The sequence below is a fragment of the Dryas octopetala genome, chromosome 2, assembly GCF_963921425.1.
Source record: "Dryas octopetala chromosome 2, drDryOcto1.1, whole genome shotgun sequence".
Lineage (NCBI taxonomy): Eukaryota > Viridiplantae > Streptophyta > Magnoliopsida > Rosales > Rosaceae > Dryas > Dryas octopetala.
This window is the reverse complement of record NC_141367.1, coordinates 14,848,693-14,868,423: the sequence shown is the minus strand read 5'-3', so window position 1 is coordinate 14,868,423 and position 19,731 is coordinate 14,848,693. Positions and strand designations below refer to the sequence as shown.

General features: G+C 37.9%; 2 protein-coding genes across 2 annotated transcripts; one reads left to right on the top strand and one right to left on the bottom strand.

Moving 5' to 3' along the window:
- Positions 1 to 1,456: 1,456 nt before the first annotated feature.
- LOC147293355 (heptahelical transmembrane protein 2-like) lies at positions 1,457 to 4,291 on the top strand. Its single transcript, XM_086233330.1, has 4 exons — positions 1,457 to 1,788; positions 2,026 to 2,118; positions 2,214 to 2,286; positions 3,372 to 4,291. The coding sequence occupies exons 1-4, from the start codon at positions 1,553 to 1,555 to the stop codon at positions 4,050 to 4,052; spliced, it is 1,083 nt and encodes a 360-aa protein (XP_086089456.1). The 5' UTR covers positions 1,457 to 1,552; the 3' UTR covers positions 4,053 to 4,291.
- Positions 4,292 to 4,456: 165 nt separating this feature from the next.
- LOC147293354 (Tetratricopeptide repeat (TPR)-like superfamily protein) lies at positions 4,457 to 19,015 on the bottom strand. The gene is made up of 23 exons (XM_086233329.1): positions 18,336 to 19,015; positions 17,951 to 18,012; positions 17,216 to 17,308; positions 16,833 to 16,905; positions 15,634 to 15,990; positions 15,434 to 15,498; positions 15,140 to 15,271; positions 14,998 to 15,039; positions 14,388 to 14,912; positions 14,144 to 14,301; positions 13,459 to 13,981; positions 13,185 to 13,247; positions 12,983 to 13,084; positions 12,197 to 12,514; positions 12,017 to 12,109; positions 11,820 to 11,921; positions 11,611 to 11,715; positions 10,967 to 11,100; positions 9,012 to 9,195; positions 8,015 to 8,146; positions 7,779 to 7,891; positions 7,251 to 7,329; positions 4,457 to 7,146 (listed from the first exon to the last, which is right to left on the bottom strand). The coding sequence occupies exons 1-23, from the start codon at positions 18,403 to 18,405 to the stop codon at positions 5,032 to 5,034; spliced, it is 5,640 nt and encodes a 1,879-aa protein (XP_086089455.1). The 5' UTR covers positions 18,406 to 19,015; the 3' UTR covers positions 4,457 to 5,031.
- Positions 19,016 to 19,731: the final 716 nt, after the last annotated feature.

Below are 19,731 nucleotides of genomic sequence, written 5' to 3'. Positions count from 1 at the left end.
CAATCTTGGAAGTTTAAGTTGACATCTCTTGCTTTTCATACCAATTACCAGTCTCAAATCTCTCAAGTGTGAGAATGTGGAGTGTTATCCCATATTGGAAAAGTATAATTTTATATAATGGTTTATAAGGGTTTAAGGTACTCTTTTCATTGCCAATTAGTTTTGGGATGAATGCCTAGATTCTTTCATGGTATCAGAGCAGGTTCGTCCACGTGAGTTAGGCCAAGTGGCCACATGTGTTCCACGTCACCCAATATGAGTTGTCCACTTGTTTGGCTTAAGTGACACCACACGTGCAAGGGCGTATGAGAATGTAGAGTGTTATCCCACATTAAAAAAATATAATCTTGCATAGTGACTTATAAAGGGTTTGAACTATTTTCCTCATTGCCAATTAGTTTTGAAATAAATGCTTATATTCTTTCAATCCCTTCATAATCGGTGATACACACTCTAAGGCATTCACACCCCATCTAGAATAAGAGTAGAGAGCACCGGATTGGGGAGAAGATCTTTATTACCGCAGTTTCGAGTTTAGAGACTATTGCTGAACAAGGTAGTGTTTTGGTTCATATGACATTATCTAGTTAACTAACACCTCTACGCAATAAATAAAAAGAAGGATGCCCCTTGCATAGTTGTCTACTTTCCTTTAAGAGCTTGTTCATCATTTCCTAAACCCTAAAGCGTGTACATTATTTCACCCAACCAAAATAAAATAAAAAATTTGTACATTTTGTAAAGCTTGCGTATACTGGATGAGAAGTAACCAGACATATCTTAGCTCAACTACTCCACGACATTCACATGACCTCAATCAAGTTTCAACATCAAATTCCTTTAATATTTTCGTGCAAAATTGGCCAAACCAATTCCAAATCTTTAGGTGAACTCCCATGCCCAACCTAATAATATTGTAGATATGGAAAAGCTAGATAGATTATGAATTTACACAAAAATAACAAATCAACAAGGACACAACATGCAAGAAAAATGGGCCAATTCTCAGAAAAAAAGATTTGTTAAGAAAAAAATAAATAGAAAAAGGGCTGATTGTGGAAGTTTCAAACATGTGCACCCAAATGTTTGGGCCCACAAGTGGGCCATTGTTCAAGAAAGACCAAAGGGTGTTTATCCTTAAAATCCTTTTTTATTCTCATCACCTAAATTACATTTCTCACCTTCCGCCAAATTTGAATCTTTGAACGGAATAAATTCCAGGTAAGCCAAAGGTCATGAGCTATTATAATCCCCTGCAGCCAACTCCATTTTTTCAAATCGAACTTCTTTGACCTTCGAGTTTTCAATCCAACCAGTCCTCGACACGTCAAAGCAGCCCTGACAGACTCGCCCACCAAACAAAAATATTCAAAAAAATAAAAAAGCAAAAATAAAAACACGTTCTCGTCGTCGTCGTCGTGTATATAAAGACACAGAAAGACCAGAATTGAAGAAAGCAAGAGAGATTCGAGAGAGCGATTAGAGACTCGAGTGGCGGATCGGGAACACGTGGACGGTCCGGATCTGCCTGAGAATTGAAGTCCAATTCGAGATGTGCAATCACGGGAAGCGAGTGGAGCCGGAGGAGGCGAGGTCGACGAAGAAGCAGCCGCAGGCGAAGAGTACTCGGCGGCGGAGGCAAAAGACGATGTTGGTGAAGTTCCAGGACCTTCCACAGTACATGAAGGACAACGAGTTCATATTGGACTACTACAGATGCGAGTGGCCATTGAAGGACGTCTTCTTCAGTGTCTTTGCCTGGCACAACGAAACCCTCAACATCTGGACGTGAGTCATTGATCATCCATTTTTTGTTTGATTAATTTTTGATTAAGTTTCAAGTAGCAGTGTTCGAGCTCTCATCGAATAGTACAATGTTCGAGGAGGCTTTTGAAACATTACTCGAGAAAAATAGAAAGATTGAATTTCTAAAACTCTAAAAAAGAAAGGTAACAAGTTGATTATCTTTAAGATAAAATAAAAATTGACGAACTCTAAATTTGATTTGGGTTTTAAGCACTGCAGGCATTTGGTGGGGTTCTTGATATTTGCGGGACTGACGGTGATGAGTTTGATGGACGACACGGAGCTCGGAGGTCTGCTCGGGAATTTCTCCAGGTTTGAAGGACGGGCACAGTAGGGACTTCCTTGTCATTTACGCGTTGCTTCGTGGGCATTTTCGTAATTAACTATAATTGCTTGTGTTTGACCAGGGCCTCGGTTTCGGGACCGTTGATGATGCTGAAGATGAAGGAGCTTAATGTCTCTGACAATATATTTACTCCGGTCAGTTTATAATTTTAATTTAATTTATTTGTTTTATTGTTTTATTCCTTTGGACTGGGACTTTACTCCTTTCGTCACGGATGGGCCACCCAGCCACCCATGTAATTGGGCTGGTGGGTCCGGAGGCTTTTTGTATTATTGGAGTGCCTTCCGGGGTGTGGTTTGACCATGACTATATTGTGGTGGCCTTTTGGTTTGCTCTCCTTCACGTGACTACGGACCCACCCTTTTTGGGATCAAATAATTCTTCAGTCTTCACTTATTTTTTACGATTAATTAAGTCAATTTTTTACTATTTTATTTCAGACAATGCTATGAAACATAATTGTTTTTATTTTTTTTAACACGTGGTGAGATTTTTTTGTCTTTGTTTATTGGAGTGATTCTTTAATCCGGGCGTCCGGATTTTCTAAGATGCGGATATGTTGTTTTTCGGCTAGTTTCTTACATTTAAATGTCCGCATTAGGCGCTATTAGCCGCTTACACTACTACTAACCCCATTGAAACAAAAAGTTGGAAATTGTTGAAGATTTAATTATATTCTTCTGTAGCTTCTCTGCTTGAATGATATTGATTGAAACAAAATGTAGAAAGTTATAAAATGCAATGTGATTATGACAGTACAGTAATTAATCACTGCAACCTATTATTAATAGGAAAATATGAGTAATTACTTTGTATAACTATACCACCACATGGTATAAAGTAGATGAAACAATATGCACTTTGCATCTTAGAAAAATTCGGTTGTTCGGATTATAGAATTTCTGATTTTTATTAAATAAGATCATGCGTGACCATAACATTTATAAAAGCTAGAAACAAATTATTACATGTGATGTGTGTGTAAAGAATTAGTATAGGGAAAAAAAAAAAAAGAATAAAAAGTAGGAAACAGTGGAAGTGGGGTAATTTACTAAATAACTATAGTATTCCTATATTTTTAGTTGTTAAAAATATTTTGGATTAACTTTTTCAGAAAACGGATACATGCTGCAATTCATCATTCTCATGAAATTCAGGTTCAGACTCAACTTACCTAATAAAGTTTAATGAATTTATATTTATGTTTGCTTGCTTGCAGGATTCACATTTGAGGCAAATTTCACAGGCATCATCAGTCCTTCACACAAACAAGGAAGATGGTTTTGGAGCCATTCCAAGATGGCCATGGTTTGTGTTCTTAAGTGGTGCTATGGGCTGCTTAGTCTGCAGCTCTCTCTCCCATCTCCTTGCCTGTCACTCAAAACGCTTCAACTTTTTCTTCTGGCGCCTCGACTATGTCGGAATTTCCCTTATGATAGTCTGTTCCTTCTTTGCTCCCATTTACTATGCCTTCTCCTGCAACCCCTACTCGCGGTTTTTCTATCTTTCTTCAATATCCGTGCTTGGCATCCTTGCCATCATCACCCTCCTTTCGCCTAGTCTCTCTACACCCCGTTTCCGGTCATTCAGGGTCACCCTATTCCTCTCCATGGGGTTCTCAGGGCTAATTCCTGCAGCTCATGCTTTTATTATCCATTGGGACCATCAACCTGTTATTGTTGCTCTGGGGTATGAACTTTTGATGGCTGTTTTTTATGCTTCAGGAGCTGCATTCTATGTAAGTAGGATACCAGAGCGCTGGAAGCCTGGTAAATTTGATATTGCAGGCCACAGCCATCAGATCTTCCATGTGTTTGTTGTTCTCGGCGCCCTTGCACACAGTGCTGCCACATTGGCGGTTATGGATTTTTGCCGGGGATCACCAACGTGTGTATATTAGGCATTCCACTCACACGATTAGCTAAACACACTGCTGAGGTTTTCAATCATTCTGCCATCAGGTTTTGTATTGTATTGTTGTTCGGGCTGCATTGTGAAACTCTGCCAAAAGGGAAAAAGCCTGCATTTTTAGTGAAATTGGTGAGGAGTTGCTGTTTTTGCATTTGTAATTTTGTAGACATCTCTCAGTTACAAGATAATTAATTATACCATATTCGCAAAAGGGGATATCATTTCATACACGGTTGTACTTAGTTCTTGTTTGGCTTATTCTGTAACAGTCTACACAAGAAAATTATTCCCCATTCCAATGGAGAAGTACTTTGTGTTGCATATCATATCAAGTAAAAATAGCCATCAGAAGTTCAGAACATATTCATTTATAAGAATCAGAACACATTCATGGAACATAAAGATGCTTGCCCACATTCATGTTATCAGATTGAAAATAATTAAAAATTGTGAAATCTGGGATATCACCAATATCTTAATACAGAAGAGAAATAACCAATTAACACTATTATCTTAGACCTTCCAAGAAATCATCATCCCTAAGTGCATGATCTCAAAAGTTAACTTCCTAAGGTTCTATTTGTTTTCAGTCGAGAGCCAACAAAAATTATTTCGGAAAAAGAACAATTGAACATGAAAAGAATTTGAGCCACCAATGAATTACTCAAACAAATACCTCTGCACTCACGGCATATTTCTTTCGCATGCCAGCCTATCAACTCAATTCTAATGTAAAAGTTCTCATTCCACACTGCAGCAAAGACAACTGCATCAGAAAGTATTCACACTCGACAGGTTTCTAGTCAGTTATGCCACAGTGCCACAGTGCCACAGGCTTCACGGGAAAATTTCTCCACTCAATAGCTGACCTCCACAACTTGGTGTTATATATTACTTCTGTTGTCTCTTCAATTACACAACCTAGGATGTGAACAGTTGGTATATAAGAAAAAGTTCGTGATCCTTCTTTAACTAGCAACCTCATTGACCTCAGCTTCACTGTCACTATAATCTCCCCAGCACTTGCTTGGTTTTTCCTCAACTACTACATTGCTAGTCTCTTTTGCCACACCAGTATCACCAGGAACTGTATCTGTATCAATAGTCTTTTCTTCAAATTCAGGAATAGTGTTTACATTATCCACAGATTCTTCTTCCTGCAGCTTTCCTTCGGTTTGCTGCTTCTCACATCCAACTTCTACTGAGGGCTTCCCATTACTCTCCTTTGCAGCAGCTTCAGTATTTGTTTCAACACCAATGTCAGCATTTGCAACTGTTGATGAGTCTACTGAACTGATTGGAGATGTTGGAAACTCGTTTTGAGTCACCGGAATACCATTAGGTGATGCTGGATGTCCATTTGGCGATACAGGAATACCATTTGGGGACACAGGATAACCATTTGGGGAAGGCAAAAAACCATTGGGAGACACTGGATAGCCATTGGGAACCCAAGGTTGGCCAGGTACAAACTCAGCCGCATGTGGGTTCATTATTCTAGGAGGGCTATACTGATTCCCATCCCCTGTGTGTTCACCATTGTTGAAGCTATGCTTATTACGTGAAACCCGACTTCCAGATCTGTTATAGCCACCAGACAGCCGTGGACCATAAGGAACCCTTGCTGTTGCTGACTGATGAGGTGATCTACGGACAGGATTAACTGCAAGCATTGGAGGAATATTTACTGGTGGGGGCAAAATCCCTCCATGATCTTTGAAACCTGAAACTGGAACTGAACCAAAAACTGGAATTGGGGATGGATTGAATGGAGGTGCGGCTGCAGAAAGTTTCTTGGTTGTATCCTTTCCAGTTTCTTGTTCATCTACCTTTTCTCCATCGGTTGGCACTGGCTTAACTATGTCACCATTGGGTAAATCATGTGGCTTTCCATCTCCTTCTGCCACCTTTAATTTCGAATTGGAAGGATTTTTGTCCAGCAACAGAGTTGTGTTTTCAGTTAAAACAGCTGGAGGTTCTGAATCAGGGGAGGTCCTGAGGCAACTGTCTAGCACTGGTGCTTCCAACTGGCCACTTTTGGTAGCAGTAGTATTTGGACCATGGGAAGTATCAGAGATCTCAACTATTCGAACTGAAACTCCTACATTTTCTACTTGTGCTCCTTCAAAACCAGTGTTTTTAAATTCTATGATTTCAGCTTCCACTTGCACTCCAACATTAGCGGTCTTTACTACTTCTATGGATTGCTTCACTACAGTATCCTGCACTTTTGTTTGTTCTACACCTACATGGCTTTTCTCAGAAACCAAAACCTGTTTCTCTCCCGTGGGTTTCTGATATATTTCTTTCTCCATGCCTTTTACTGCTTGCACTTCACCAACAGTGACCTCTGCCATAGGTGTCTCCTGGCCCACCCGAGATGCTTGAGCAATAGAGAGATTTCCTTTTGGTAACTGCTCTGCCACTGCCTTCACAATTGTCCCAGGTGGAGCCAAGGCAACTTCTTTGTACGAAAATAGTTTTCCAGCTGACTGAACACTGATTGGACTTGCCACAGAAGCAGACTTGGCAACTTGATCAAAAGAAGCCGGGGTAGATGGGGCTGACTTTGGGTTTGTCAGTCTCTCTGCTCCTCCACTAGCTGATGTTCCAGAGTTTGGCTTTGGATTGAAGCTTGCACTCTTCACAAACTTCTTCAAGACGGGAACAGCAGGTCCAGTAGAAGCACTAGGCTCATTTGGGCTTGTTTTTGGGGATGTGAAATTATTGGGCTTTCCTCTGTATCTTGCAGACTGGGATGCATTTATAGAGTTAGTATTCAGTTTTTCGAGGGTTGGCCTCCTCGACCCAGTAGATTTGCGACCTATAAGTGAACGACCTTTAGGAACAGCTTCTTGCCAGCCTTCATCAGAGGTGTCATCTTGTGCCAGGTCATTAGTATTCAATATTATTGATTGATCCAGTAAGCTTGAATCAGATTTCTCATTTCTAGGTTCTGTAAATTGAGATTCAGACTTGTTCTCTTTATCGCTCGAATTATCTGGAACAGGATGACTTGGTAACAACATTTCATCCTTCTGGTACTCATCTGAGACTGCCTCCTGGCCTGGTTTGCCTTTGACCTGTATTGTAAAGAAAAAATTTAATCAGATATTATTTCTACAAGAAACAAAAATAAAAATGAGAGAACATAAGAGACTTCACAGGCATGTAAGGAGTCTATGACCTTTGCACGAGCTTTCCTTTGGGCATCTCTTGCCTTCATATCAGCGTCTGGTGTTATATAATCCAAAAGGTCTGATACACTGATCAAACAAAGAAAAAAGATAATGCATGTAAATGTTGATACCATATGGCATTAATAGGAAATCTATCAAATAATACCAAATGAATCTTATACATGCAACCCTGATTAACTTGTATGGCACTAAGAGACACAAGCTATCAAATTATACCACACGAATCTTGCACAGGCAACCCTGATTAACTTGTAATATCCCTCCAAGGTATTTATTTCAAAAACAACAATGGCAAGGAGTCAAGGAGTCAAGGAGTCAAGGAATGATAACAATTACATGATAAAAACAAGAGGACAAGTTTTCCACTGGAAGTGCAGATTAACAAAACACAGGAACCCCCAAAACACAATTAAGGATTAATTGTCATAATCAGTCATGCATGGACCTTGACAATTAAACCAGAGCGCCTAAAAAAAAAATATTACTCGTAGAATGATTCTGCTTTTTGTTATTACCTTAAATGACCTTTGCTGGAGATTGAAGCATCTGGCTTTGGAGTACCATTACGTGCAGCTTCTTGCTGCTCCAAAGCCTTGGACTCAAAATACTCAAGCCATGCAGCCGCATCCTAGAATAGTTAGTATATAAAACTAAATAAGGATCATTGCAATATAATATTTAGATAGTATGAAAGAATAGGTTCACACAAATAATATGAGATTCAATTGTAATATATTCAAACTGATATTACCTGTGTGCGTAGATCCTCAGGCCCAAGTTTTGCCTGCAGTATCTGTAAGGTAGTTTGTTCGTGCTGAACACTTAATGAGTAAGCTTCCATCAAAGAAAGTGCAATAGCTATGGCATGATAGCTAGCAGCAGTCTGAAGTAAAGAGAAACGTGAGTTACAACATGTACAAAATCCATCAATGTGGGTTGCCAATTACTCATGACGCACATTAATAAACACAAACAAATGCGAGCAAGGTGTGCAGGGCCAAAGGAGAAGCAGAATGTCACAATAATGGATCTCGTGGGTAACCTTTGAGAGAGAGAGAGAGAGAGAGAGAGAGAGAGAGAGAGAGAGAGAGAGAGAGAGAGAGAAGCTAGCAATGTATGGTAGGGCCAAGGCTTCCATCTAACTTTATTGACCTTAACTCACATCTTGATCATCATCCAACAATATCATATCTCCAAAAATTAATGCAATTTCATATTTTTGTTTCTCAGATTGTTAAGGTTGTTCAATAAAGACTTAAACCTTCTTAATTTAGTCATTAAAAGGTTAAAAAATAATCCTTAAATCAGACAAGAGTTTCGATGTAGGTAAACATAAGAGTGAGATTTATAGAAGCTATTGACACCAGACAAACTATGAATCAGTGAATAAAAACAAACAGTTTTATAACTGTTTGGTTAGACAAAAATATTCTTTTTCAAAATAGCAGAGGTCCAACATTGCACAAGATAGAAACAAATTAGGTTATTATTTTCTCATAATAACAACAAAATATAAGAGTTACGTTATTATTCGACACTGTACAACATAGCCCAAGTCTGATGAAGATCCATGATCCAGTACACTTTGTCATTTTCTGATTTTTATTATCACTTTAGACTTAAATTTGGGTAATTGTGGTCTAACTCCATTGTTTCTGTCCATGCACACATCATAGAATTATCTACATAAAACAAACTTTGTAGAAGACTTTCAAAGGGGAGAGAGAGAGACAGAGAGAGACAAAGACCTGTATATGATCAGCTCCAAGTAGCCTTTGATTGCACTTTAGAGCTTCGTGGAGGTACCTAAGAGCAACATGGACGTTCCCCAAACCTTCTTCCATCATTGCTACATTAATATAGGTGGCAGCCGTGTTTGGATGAGATGGCCCACATGTTAGGTGCAAAAGATACAGTGCACGGTTGACGTACCTAGAAAAAGTTACAAGAAAAAGTAAGCTATACAATTTTAGTCATTGCTTCATTGAGATTCATGGTGTTATATGCAGGTTAAAAGGTGATCTCAGTTCTTTTGGGGGGGGGGGGGGGGGGGGGGGGGGAAGAGATAGAGAGAGAGGGAAAGAGAGACAGAGACAGAGAGGTCTTCTATTATGTTACTTGTTGATCCATGGTCTGGTAATATTTGGCACCATAATTTGCTAACCAACAGGAGGAAAAAAAAAATTGTATTATGCATGTATAATCAGCATGTAGTTTTAATTGTCCTGTGAAGCATCTAACAGTAACTTAGGAGTTGAAGTCTTCTATCTGCATGTTATCATAATGCCTTTCTAAAAGCACATATTCAGTAACCTTGAAGAAAATGGTGTACTAAATCATATTGAAAACCCCTATTTTTTGTGATTGTGTAAACCTATTGACTCGTGCTTTTTTCCATGTGAACTTAAACACTTTGTACAATCCAACTCAATTTTTGTTTCCCCCCCTTTCCCCCCTATACGTGATTAAACCTGAAGCTTTGCAAAAATAAAACTTGATACAAAGTTCAAAAGAATTATATTTGCCATATTGCAAGGCCAGTGAACACATAGACTCAATCTTAGATTAAATGAGGCATAACACTGATCAAAATTGACCAAGTTAGGAAATGAGTGCATAGTCGGATAATCATAGAACATTTTATAGCCTTAGAGCATTTCCAGTGAAATGTTACTATGATATCCATCATATGTTAGTATGCTGATCAACATTGAAACAGCACAAAATGGTCTATGACAGTTGATTTCCTTAATGAATGGACCTTGTAGTGGTTATGCGATTAATATTTATCTTGACCGGATGATGGCAACATAATCTTTGGGAACTATGCAACATGAAGTTTTGCAAAGTCTTAACTCTTAGGTGGGTCACACAAATGGTCATATCGTGCCTCTTGCCAACACCAAAAAATAAATAAAAACAAAAGCACAAAGAAATAAAGTGCTGTAGCATTCATAATGGATAAAATAGCCTATTAATAAACAATGAATTATCATATTAATAATATATTGCAATATGATAGAAACTACTCGAAACAGCTAAAAGCCTCGCATTTAATGATGTATTTTAGAACAATATACAGGTAACTGATAGTTGGTAAACAGCTTAAAACTTTTAATGTGTACTAAAATTATCATTTGGGCCATAAGTGCACAGCTGCACTTTAGTCAAATCTTGCAAGGAAAACTAGACCTGGCCCAACAGTTTAATATTTCTCTCTTTTCTGCAGCAAGTACTGAGAACACATTCTCACTACAGGTTTGCATTATCACTGATTGTTGTCAAGATAAAAGCCCTTTAATCAATTCAAAATATGTAAACCATCTCTACAACCTAAATATTGCAGTCTAAATTTCCCTCAACTATTCTCCTATTCTTTATCATGGCTTTTTAATTAAAAGTGGAGAGTATGACTACATAAGTAAAATGGAGTAGTGCTCACCTAAGGGACTTAATATGAGGGACAAGTGAGGGACAATGCATCCAAGGGCTGGATTTACACCAATGTTTATTAATTTCAACTGTTTTGTTAAATTCAAGTGCTAGATGCATTGTCCCTCACCTGTCCCTCAAATTAAGTCCCTTAGGTGAGCACTACCGAGTAAAATGAACAAATTAGCACGCTTGAAGCATAAACTCAAGAATATTCATCTTCATATAATAATCTAAGTGAAATTTTAGATGTGAAAATAGAGAAGCATACTTCAAAGCCAATTCTGTATGTTGAAGTCGATAGTAGAAAACAGCTAAATCCCCATAACTTTTCATTGTATCAGGATGATCAAGTCCAAGCTCTCTCTCATTGATATCCAGTGCTTTTTGCTGATAAACGGTTGCCTGAATATAGTAAACAAGGTCAGTATTTTAAAAATTAGTGCAGCAAAAATTATAAGTCAAAACATAAATCCTGATGGCAACATTTGACTAGTAAGTTTGTTTAAATGCTACTCAAATCATATACCATGTAGAATGATATTATTACTTCTTTTAAAGAAGAAACAAAAAACTTATTAAAACTAACAAAAAATACACATCAGTGGACAAGGAATCCACTAAACAAATATACAGAGAAAAAGAACAAAAGAAAAAAGCAAAAAAGCAAAACAAAGAACCATCCCAACCATTACAAAACATGATTGTAGACTCAATAATATATAGAATGATATTATTGTTGACTCAAAATGTACTTGAGAAAGTTCTAGAATTTAAATTTGAGTTGTATTTTGTCATCCATGAGTTTATTATAGTAGTCTGCCTTTTTTTTTAACTTATCTTCCCAATTGTCAGTGAGGTGAGCATCAAGGCAAAGATGCTTTTCAATATTTGAAAGCATATTAAAGCACATACCTGATTAAAATCTCCAGTGTGGTACAGTACTACAGCAAGAAGACTATATGCTCCAGCTGTCATTCGATGATAAGGCCCACACACTGACACAAGTTTTGAGAGTGCCTTCCAGAATTGATATGAAAGTTTAGATCAGTTTCAACCCAAAAAAAAAGGGGGCTTTAGGAAAATCATGGCATGATAACAAAGGAAGGGAACTGACTCCATACCTTAGTGCCATAATTAACAGCATCCTCCAGTTTACCCTTATCTAAGGAAGTCTTGGATGATTCCAACAGTGTACGCCCATCAGCAGATGAACATGCAACATGCTGTACAAAGAACCAACAGATTCATGGAAACTGAAAAATCCCAAGGGCATCTGATGTACAATTTCATAGTTTCTAGTGAATATATATGTATTTACCTTAAACACAGGGACCATGCTTACTATATCTGATCTCCGAAAAGGAGACCCAGTGTCCATATCATAGTCCCTAGGAACAAGCTCAAGTCCAACCTGATGAAGGATCATTGTGTTTTAAAAATTGATGAGGCAGTGTATTCAGTTTGGAGTAAAGCATCACATAGGGTCTACGCATATTACCTTGTGGCACAATCCACGAAGAATGGCAAACTTTCTTAAATCCTCAACACTTTCATGTTTCCATTGCCATCCAAACCTTTTCAAAAGGAATGCTTCCACCCACTTCCATTTTAATGTATCATCAAAAGTAATATCTGTGTCCCCATTTTCAGTTGGTGTTCCTAGCAATATATTTAAACATGCTGCTATTGATGCAGCCAAGTCTGAAACATTATCAACTGCTGCTACAACAGCTTGCAGTATGTGCTTGTAGGCTCGCACAACCATCTCATGGACACAGAGTGATTGTACGTGAGGGAGCTTATCTGCAAGTTCAACCTATCATAATATAGGGAAAGTAGGAAATTAAGAATCAGATAGTCCAAAACCAGCTAGGTCTATAATTTACTTGAACATTTCACAATTGTATAACATGTTAAATGGAGACAAGGGTTACTATGGTGATCAAAATCATCTTTACAATTTATAAAAAACCCAATAAAAACAACAACAAATAGAAGGTGAAAAAGGTGCATCAACAGAACTGAATTCACAGAATTCACAATTGACTAAAGTGAGACGACTTACAGTGTCTGATCTAAGATAAATAATAAATATCAACAAGTATATTGCGTTTGACTAAATCTTTTGTCATATACAATATCCTTTCTTGATTTTTATTATCAAAGATTAAGAAGGGATAAACATTTTAGTGACAAATATTTCCAAACTATTAAAGTAGTGGCAGTAGAACCAATCAGATATGTAGGAGAAGATTGTGAAGAAAGAAATTAAAAGATAAATTACCACGCGTCCCAGGGAACACATTTGCAAACCCCTGGTATGCATAAAATCTGTTAATGTCCTTCCATCAACTGGTGAAAGTTCAAGGGAACCAAAATCTGCCACCTAACACAACCAAAGATACTAAGACCAAGATATCTGAAACCAAACAAAAGAAAGTGGGGAGAGAGGAGGAGGCTAGAACAACTGCAGTTCAGGAACTAACCAGTTTTGGAAGCGCAGTGTCAGAGTAATATTTATGTGCCATTTCAATCAACTCATCGGGTGACTGCCAATACGAACACAGTCAATCAAGTATGCAACAAGAAGGCTACATGAGATCAGGCGACAGGAAATTCAAATTTCATACATGAACAATAAATAATGCTCTGCACTCAAAACACTTAATATGTGATGATATGAGCTAGTTTCCTAGTCTAAACATCTATATAAGTCAAATTCGAGATATAATTGTCAATTGGGGAAGGCAGCTGGCAAACCTTAAGGTGAAGACCGGTATCTGATTCTTTGAGGCGCACATATGACGCATCAGGTAGCAGCTTTCTCCAAATCATTTCCTTTTCTGCATCTCGCTTTTCTAACTCCTCCTGATTAGTGGTATCTGAATTCTTATTCATGTCAGGGTTGTTGCACCCAAGAACGTCCTTCCCCTGTTCAGTTTTGCTGCTCCTGACATCCATTTTCTTCTTTATTTCCTTTAGCAGTCCACCTTGCTTTCCAAGACCCTTAACAGCTGGCTCAAGCTTAGCTTCTTCAGTTTTCTTAGTCTCAGTTTTCCCTGAAGCCTGATTTTGCAAATGTTGCACCCAACAGGCTCCTAGCTCCCATCTAATAGACTTTTTATGATTTGTGGGTCCTCCCTGCAACCTTAACAAACTTTCTTCGAGTACTTTCCTTACTAAAGACCTAGCAGAACGTAAACTTTCAAAATCTGTACTCTGGATTCGTTGAACCGTAGTTGATGATTGAGGCAGGGATGACTGTTGCAATAGCATTCTCAGGCTGAAATGTAAATTTTAAAGGAAAGGTACATTGGTAACTGTTAGTATTTTTTGGTTTAGTTGTGCACAAAGAAGGCATTCCACCCACCCCACCCAAAAAAAAAAAACATCAACAAATATCCATCCCAAAAGTAAATAATAAGTCCAATATAGATGTATTGACCTGTTAACATTCAATGCATTGGCACCTCCTTCAGGCTGGTCCTCAATTTCAATGTCCCGAGGAATAGGTTTCCCCTCCCAGTTCACCTCAGCTGAAACTTTCACAACAGCCATAAATCCACAATGTCTAACAACCACAACACCAAGCGTAGCAGTATCCTACAAGACCAAAAGTTGATTTCAGATATTGATACTAGCGCATCAACAAAAATATAGGAATATAGAGCAACTATTAATATACTCACATGAACAGTTGCACTCTCATCAGCTGTTATGCCTTTGAGTAGGTTTCTCTGAGTAACTTCTTCTTGTGAAATTCCAAGAACTTGACTGCCATCATTTTTGCAATCCACCTTTATACTTGCATCAGGTGCATCTCTGGTGACCTTAATGATTAAATCTCCAACTCTTTCCTCATGAAGAATTGAAAGAGTGGGATCATTCAAGAAGCCCTGATTACTGCCAATTAGACTCTTAATTGCTGCAACAGCTTTAAGAACTGAGACGTCGACAAATAAACTGTGAAGCAGAAAGGTCTTGCGGTCTCGAATTTGCCTCTCTTCTGCGGTTGCACAAGGCATTGCTGCCAGAATGGCAAACTCCTTCGCCCATGGCCTGAAATCATGCTTCCCATCTCTTCCCTGCCCACCCCCATTTCCTCCCCAGTTTTCATCTTCCAGAGGAAGCGGTGAGAATACAGACGGGTTCTCAGCAACGACTGGAGGGACAACCCATGTGTTTGCCCGAAAACCGTAAGGAAGGTTTCCAAACTGAAAGAAAAAAATGGGTTGGTAAAATTGTCTTGTCCGATTCAAATATAGGTTTGAACATACATGGTGAAAATTAAACACGTACTTTATTATGCTCATTGAAAGCCTTCAAAACAGCATTGTAGGCCTGCATGCATACAAGCAAAATTTAGAACTTACAGCAAACACATATACTAACAGAAGCAAAGAAACCAAAAAAAGAGCAAAACAAAATGTTTGAAACTTACAGCATCAAATGGCCTGCTTATCTGCTGAAGAAGAGCAACCAAAGAGTGGGTGATAAGAAGGCGTTTTCCAGCAGGGTAGAACCCTTTTCTTGAAGCAACGATTGTGGTTGGCTTCCCACTACAAACCCGAACCTGCACATTCCATAATACGCCAATCCAAATCAACCCAAATGCTAATATACTGAGCATTATACCATTTTATTAAGTGGTGATCATTTCAGTATTTATCGGAAACAATTAGTGTAAGCCAAACATATAATGAAGAATTAAAAAAGGGAGACTCGGCTCACGTACGTCAATTTGAAACAAGTCGTCTTCGGTCTTGTCCTCGAGGAATGGACGAGTAGATCTTCTGATGTCTGCAAAACCACCACCATTAAACCAACCTCAAGCTCGATCCCCCATATAAAGACAGTGTATACATATGTATATGTAGATACTAGAGAGGAAGGGAGAGAGAGAGAGAGAGAGAGTGAGTGAGGGAGATTACGTACAGTGGAGCGGAGGCGTGAGGTGAGACAAGGAGAAGAAATCGTAGAATTGGCCGAGCCTCGGCGGAGGATACATGGACGCGGCCGAGTCGGCGCCGGCTTTCTCTGCAGACCCGTCGGAGATCGGAACCGGACCCGAAACTTTGGTCTTCGCAGCGGCGGCATTGGCTTCGTCGCCATTTTGGTGGTGCTGCAGTGCCTGGCTCTCGTCTGAACCGGGCTCTTTGGAGTTAGTCCGACCGGAACCTGAACCGGGGGTTTTGGGTGAAGAAGAGGAAGGGGAGCCAAACGACGTCGTGCAGGCGACGATGTCCACCAGTCGTCGGATGTGAGCGACGGCATGCTCTTCCGTGTAGTCCTCTGCCACCAAATTAACAAAATTTTAAAAATAAAATAAATTAATTAACAAAATTTTAAATATAAAAAATAAAATTAACAAAAATATTTTTAGCCCGCGAAATTAACAAAATTTTAAAAATTTAGAAAATAAAATAAACATTATGTGATAAGGTAGTAAGATACGAAAAATTATTCTGTGTAACCAATTCAACATGTTATAATATGGGTAAATGTTATTAATACTATATCCTATTAATATAAATATATATTTCAATAATATTTTTACACATTAGATTTGTTACACTACGTGACAATGTATCGAACATACCTAATAATTTTTCGTAAGGTACAATACATATAGGTTGAAACAATGATGGAGTTTAAATCATGATGAATTCTGAGAGAGTCAGAGAGTCAAGTGAGGCAATTGCCTCAGCCCAAATTTTATAGGATTTAGATTATTTACTTGTTATACTCTTTGACTTAAACAAAGCAATTTGGCTCATCTAAGCAACTTAACATGAAAAATAAAAAAATAAAAAAAGAGACAATTCATTCAAGCGTTGCATTTATTTTAATAAATTATTAATTTCATAATCGTATTAAATTCAACAATTAAATATATTTTTTCCGACTATCTCTTACATTAAGAAATCTCCAACGTGAGCTAGAGTGAAAACCAAGAATCCAAATCCAATATTATAAACCTCCCATATTAAACCCAAATTATGTGAAGATATTTGTAAAATTTCAATCAAAAGAAAGAGGTGGGTATATATGAAGGATCAAAGACTTCATATTTATGATTTGTGTGGAGCCTCCAAAATTTTAAGACAGTCCTAATTTGGATCCGAAGTGTTTACCTTCGACGATGGTGAGGTGGCAGGGTTTGAGCGAGAGGATGTCCACGGAATCTTTCAGTCTGGTTCCTCGCACCTGATTATTATTCCATCATAATTATTAATATCAATCCCGCACCGTCCGATCTAAATGAGGACCACAAATCGACCTCTATTCAAAGATTTGGTAAAGACACATGAAAATCTGGAATCCAATAAAAATGTTGTTCCTAAAATTGCACCAATCACAATTTACAATCAATAGCCGGAGAAAATAGTTTAATTTCCGGTGGGGCCCATAGCGCCCGAAATGAAAAAGGGCCTCGTAGAGTCGTAGGTAGGAGGAAATGGAATTAAGTGAAAGGAGGAAATATTTGCCCAAAAAAAAAAGTGAAAGGAGGAAATACCTCGTGAGATAGGGATAAATTGGTCAAATGACATGTCTCTACGTGCACTGCCAACAGCTTTCTCACATCTAAGATCCTGTCCGTGGAGATACCCTATATAATAATGTATCCCATTATTGCCAACACATAAATAATGCCAAAAACAAACAAATAAGTCAATAATATTATAAATAAATAAATGAATAGTATTATATAAGCTAAAATGATATATTGAACAACTTTTGGCAATGAGTTTGGGCAATGTCGTTTTTTCTTATGTGCCTCGCAGTTGTAAATTTGTAATGTGGTTGTTTATTTAGTTGTCATCATACTAGCATTAGTACATTGGATCCTATTAGAATTTAACAATTGAGCATGAGTTTATGCTAAAATAATATTATGATGTGTGACTACTTTAGAAGTCATCATGCTGCACCCTTATCTTTTGTTTTAAAAAATAAAAGAAATTTGATTACTACTTTATGCAATCTAAGCATATGGTTTTATGCTCATGAGATCGACTACCTCTTAACTAGTTCTAACGTTTTTCTTTTTTGATAGGAGAAAGAAAATTACAACACAAAAATCTCGTCTACAACCCACACATATTTTCATTTATCATTTTACAAAAAATAAAAGAAAGGAATGAGCGAGTTTTGTTTCCGTCAATTAATACATTAGAAAATCATCAAATAAGTTGAGATTTACGTACATATTTTAAAAGAGAGGCTAGATTATAGCCAAACCGATTCATACCTTGAGGGTTACTTGCGATTCCTCTGGTGTTTCAATGGTAATCTCAATTACGGTAGGCAAAACTGCAATCATTAATGGAAGTTGAAACAAAGAAAGGTGTTATTAAGAAATTGAAACTTGAAAAATATGAAATTATGATGTTCATAGGTTAAGCTGTTGGAGACTCCACCCATATGAGCCTAATATATATGAGTATACAATTTCAGCTGAACGTTCTACCAATGAACATTTCATTTGTTAAACATAAAGAAGAGTACATACAAAAAGAGACCCAAGAAAATTAACAGAGTTAAAGAGGAGATAATATACATATATATATAATTCAAAGGAGAAGGAAAAAGAATAAATTAAAAGAAAATATATATGAGGATGAAGAAATTAGAACCTTTCTCTTCCTTTTTCTTCTTGTCTCCCTTGGCTTTATGTGGCTTGGCCTTCCCGGTTTTGGGAGCCATTGTGCACCAAAACTACTCGGCTGCTTTTAAAGCTTTAATTCTCAATTCTCTTAACCCTTCAAACTCAAACTGTCCCTTTTAACGATAATAACTATGACTTCAAAATTGAATACATCGAATAAACAATTGTTTCTCTTCAACCAAACTTCAAAATATCTCCGTCCAGCAAACAATGACCAGAAAACTCGAGCTCACCACAATTGTAATATTCAAACCCCAAAATATGACATAGCTAGCTAGACACAGAAGGATATATTAAGTTGCTTAAGTACAATTGAAGAAGAAGCTAAATGGATTAAAATTAAGCTGAAAAACATAAATGTCACTAGTAAGAGTCCAGATTGGTATCAGTTTTTTTTTTTCCCAGTTTTTGTTTTGAGCAAAGGAAGGGTTAGAGAGTGGGGTTTGAGGAGCTAGGTATAGCTTAGAAAGTGGGTTTACATGGCAGAATGGGAGGGAACTGAAGTTGAAGAAGTAGGAGTGAATAAGTGGGTGTTGTCATATTGTTGAGCATAAGTGAGAGGAGCTGGGGACACAACGAGAGAGAGAGAGAGAGGGAGAGAGGGAGAGGGAGATGGAGAGAGAGTGTTTGTGAGAGAGAGAGAAAGAGAGAGAGGACATATAAGTGAGAGGAGGATAGGATAAGGTAAGCCAAGAAGTACCATATGCAAACGCACAAATTGAGAATATAAGGCTAGCGATTTGGGGCCTCTCATTTTTCTCCTCTCCCCCATTTACACCTCATCACATGCACCTCTAGCTCTCTCTCTCTCTCTCTCTCTCTCTCTCTCTCTCTCTCTCACTGTCAATCTTTCCTTGGATTTTTTTGTACGTTAATTGTTTAACGAAGAAGCAGCTAGCAGATATCACATGCCTAAGAATTTCCTAGCTAGGTTGGACATCCTTGGATTAAATCTGTGGCCAATGAGCGCTTGCCACGTGTTAGTACATTAGATACTTAGAGCTTAATTAGCAAGTAAGGGGATTTTTCTGTGGAGCTAGAAATCCCCAAATCCTTAAATGGTTCAATCGATGGTTCATTTAGATCAGGTTACATCACGTTGAATGCAGCCACGTACTCAGCGATTTCTTCAATCCAAATATTAAAACCAGATCGAACTAGATGAGAGTAGCACACCATTCTATTTTAGGGTTCGTTTGATACTACTTTAAGAACTGCGAAAAACGTTTTTACTTATGAATAATAAAAGCATTTTTAGTCGGGTTTGGCCAAAATGAATAATTAGGACTTGTTTGGAAGTACTTATATAGGAAGTACTTTTAAAGACATAAATTTTTTTTTTTCTTGTGAGTGTACTTGGAAAC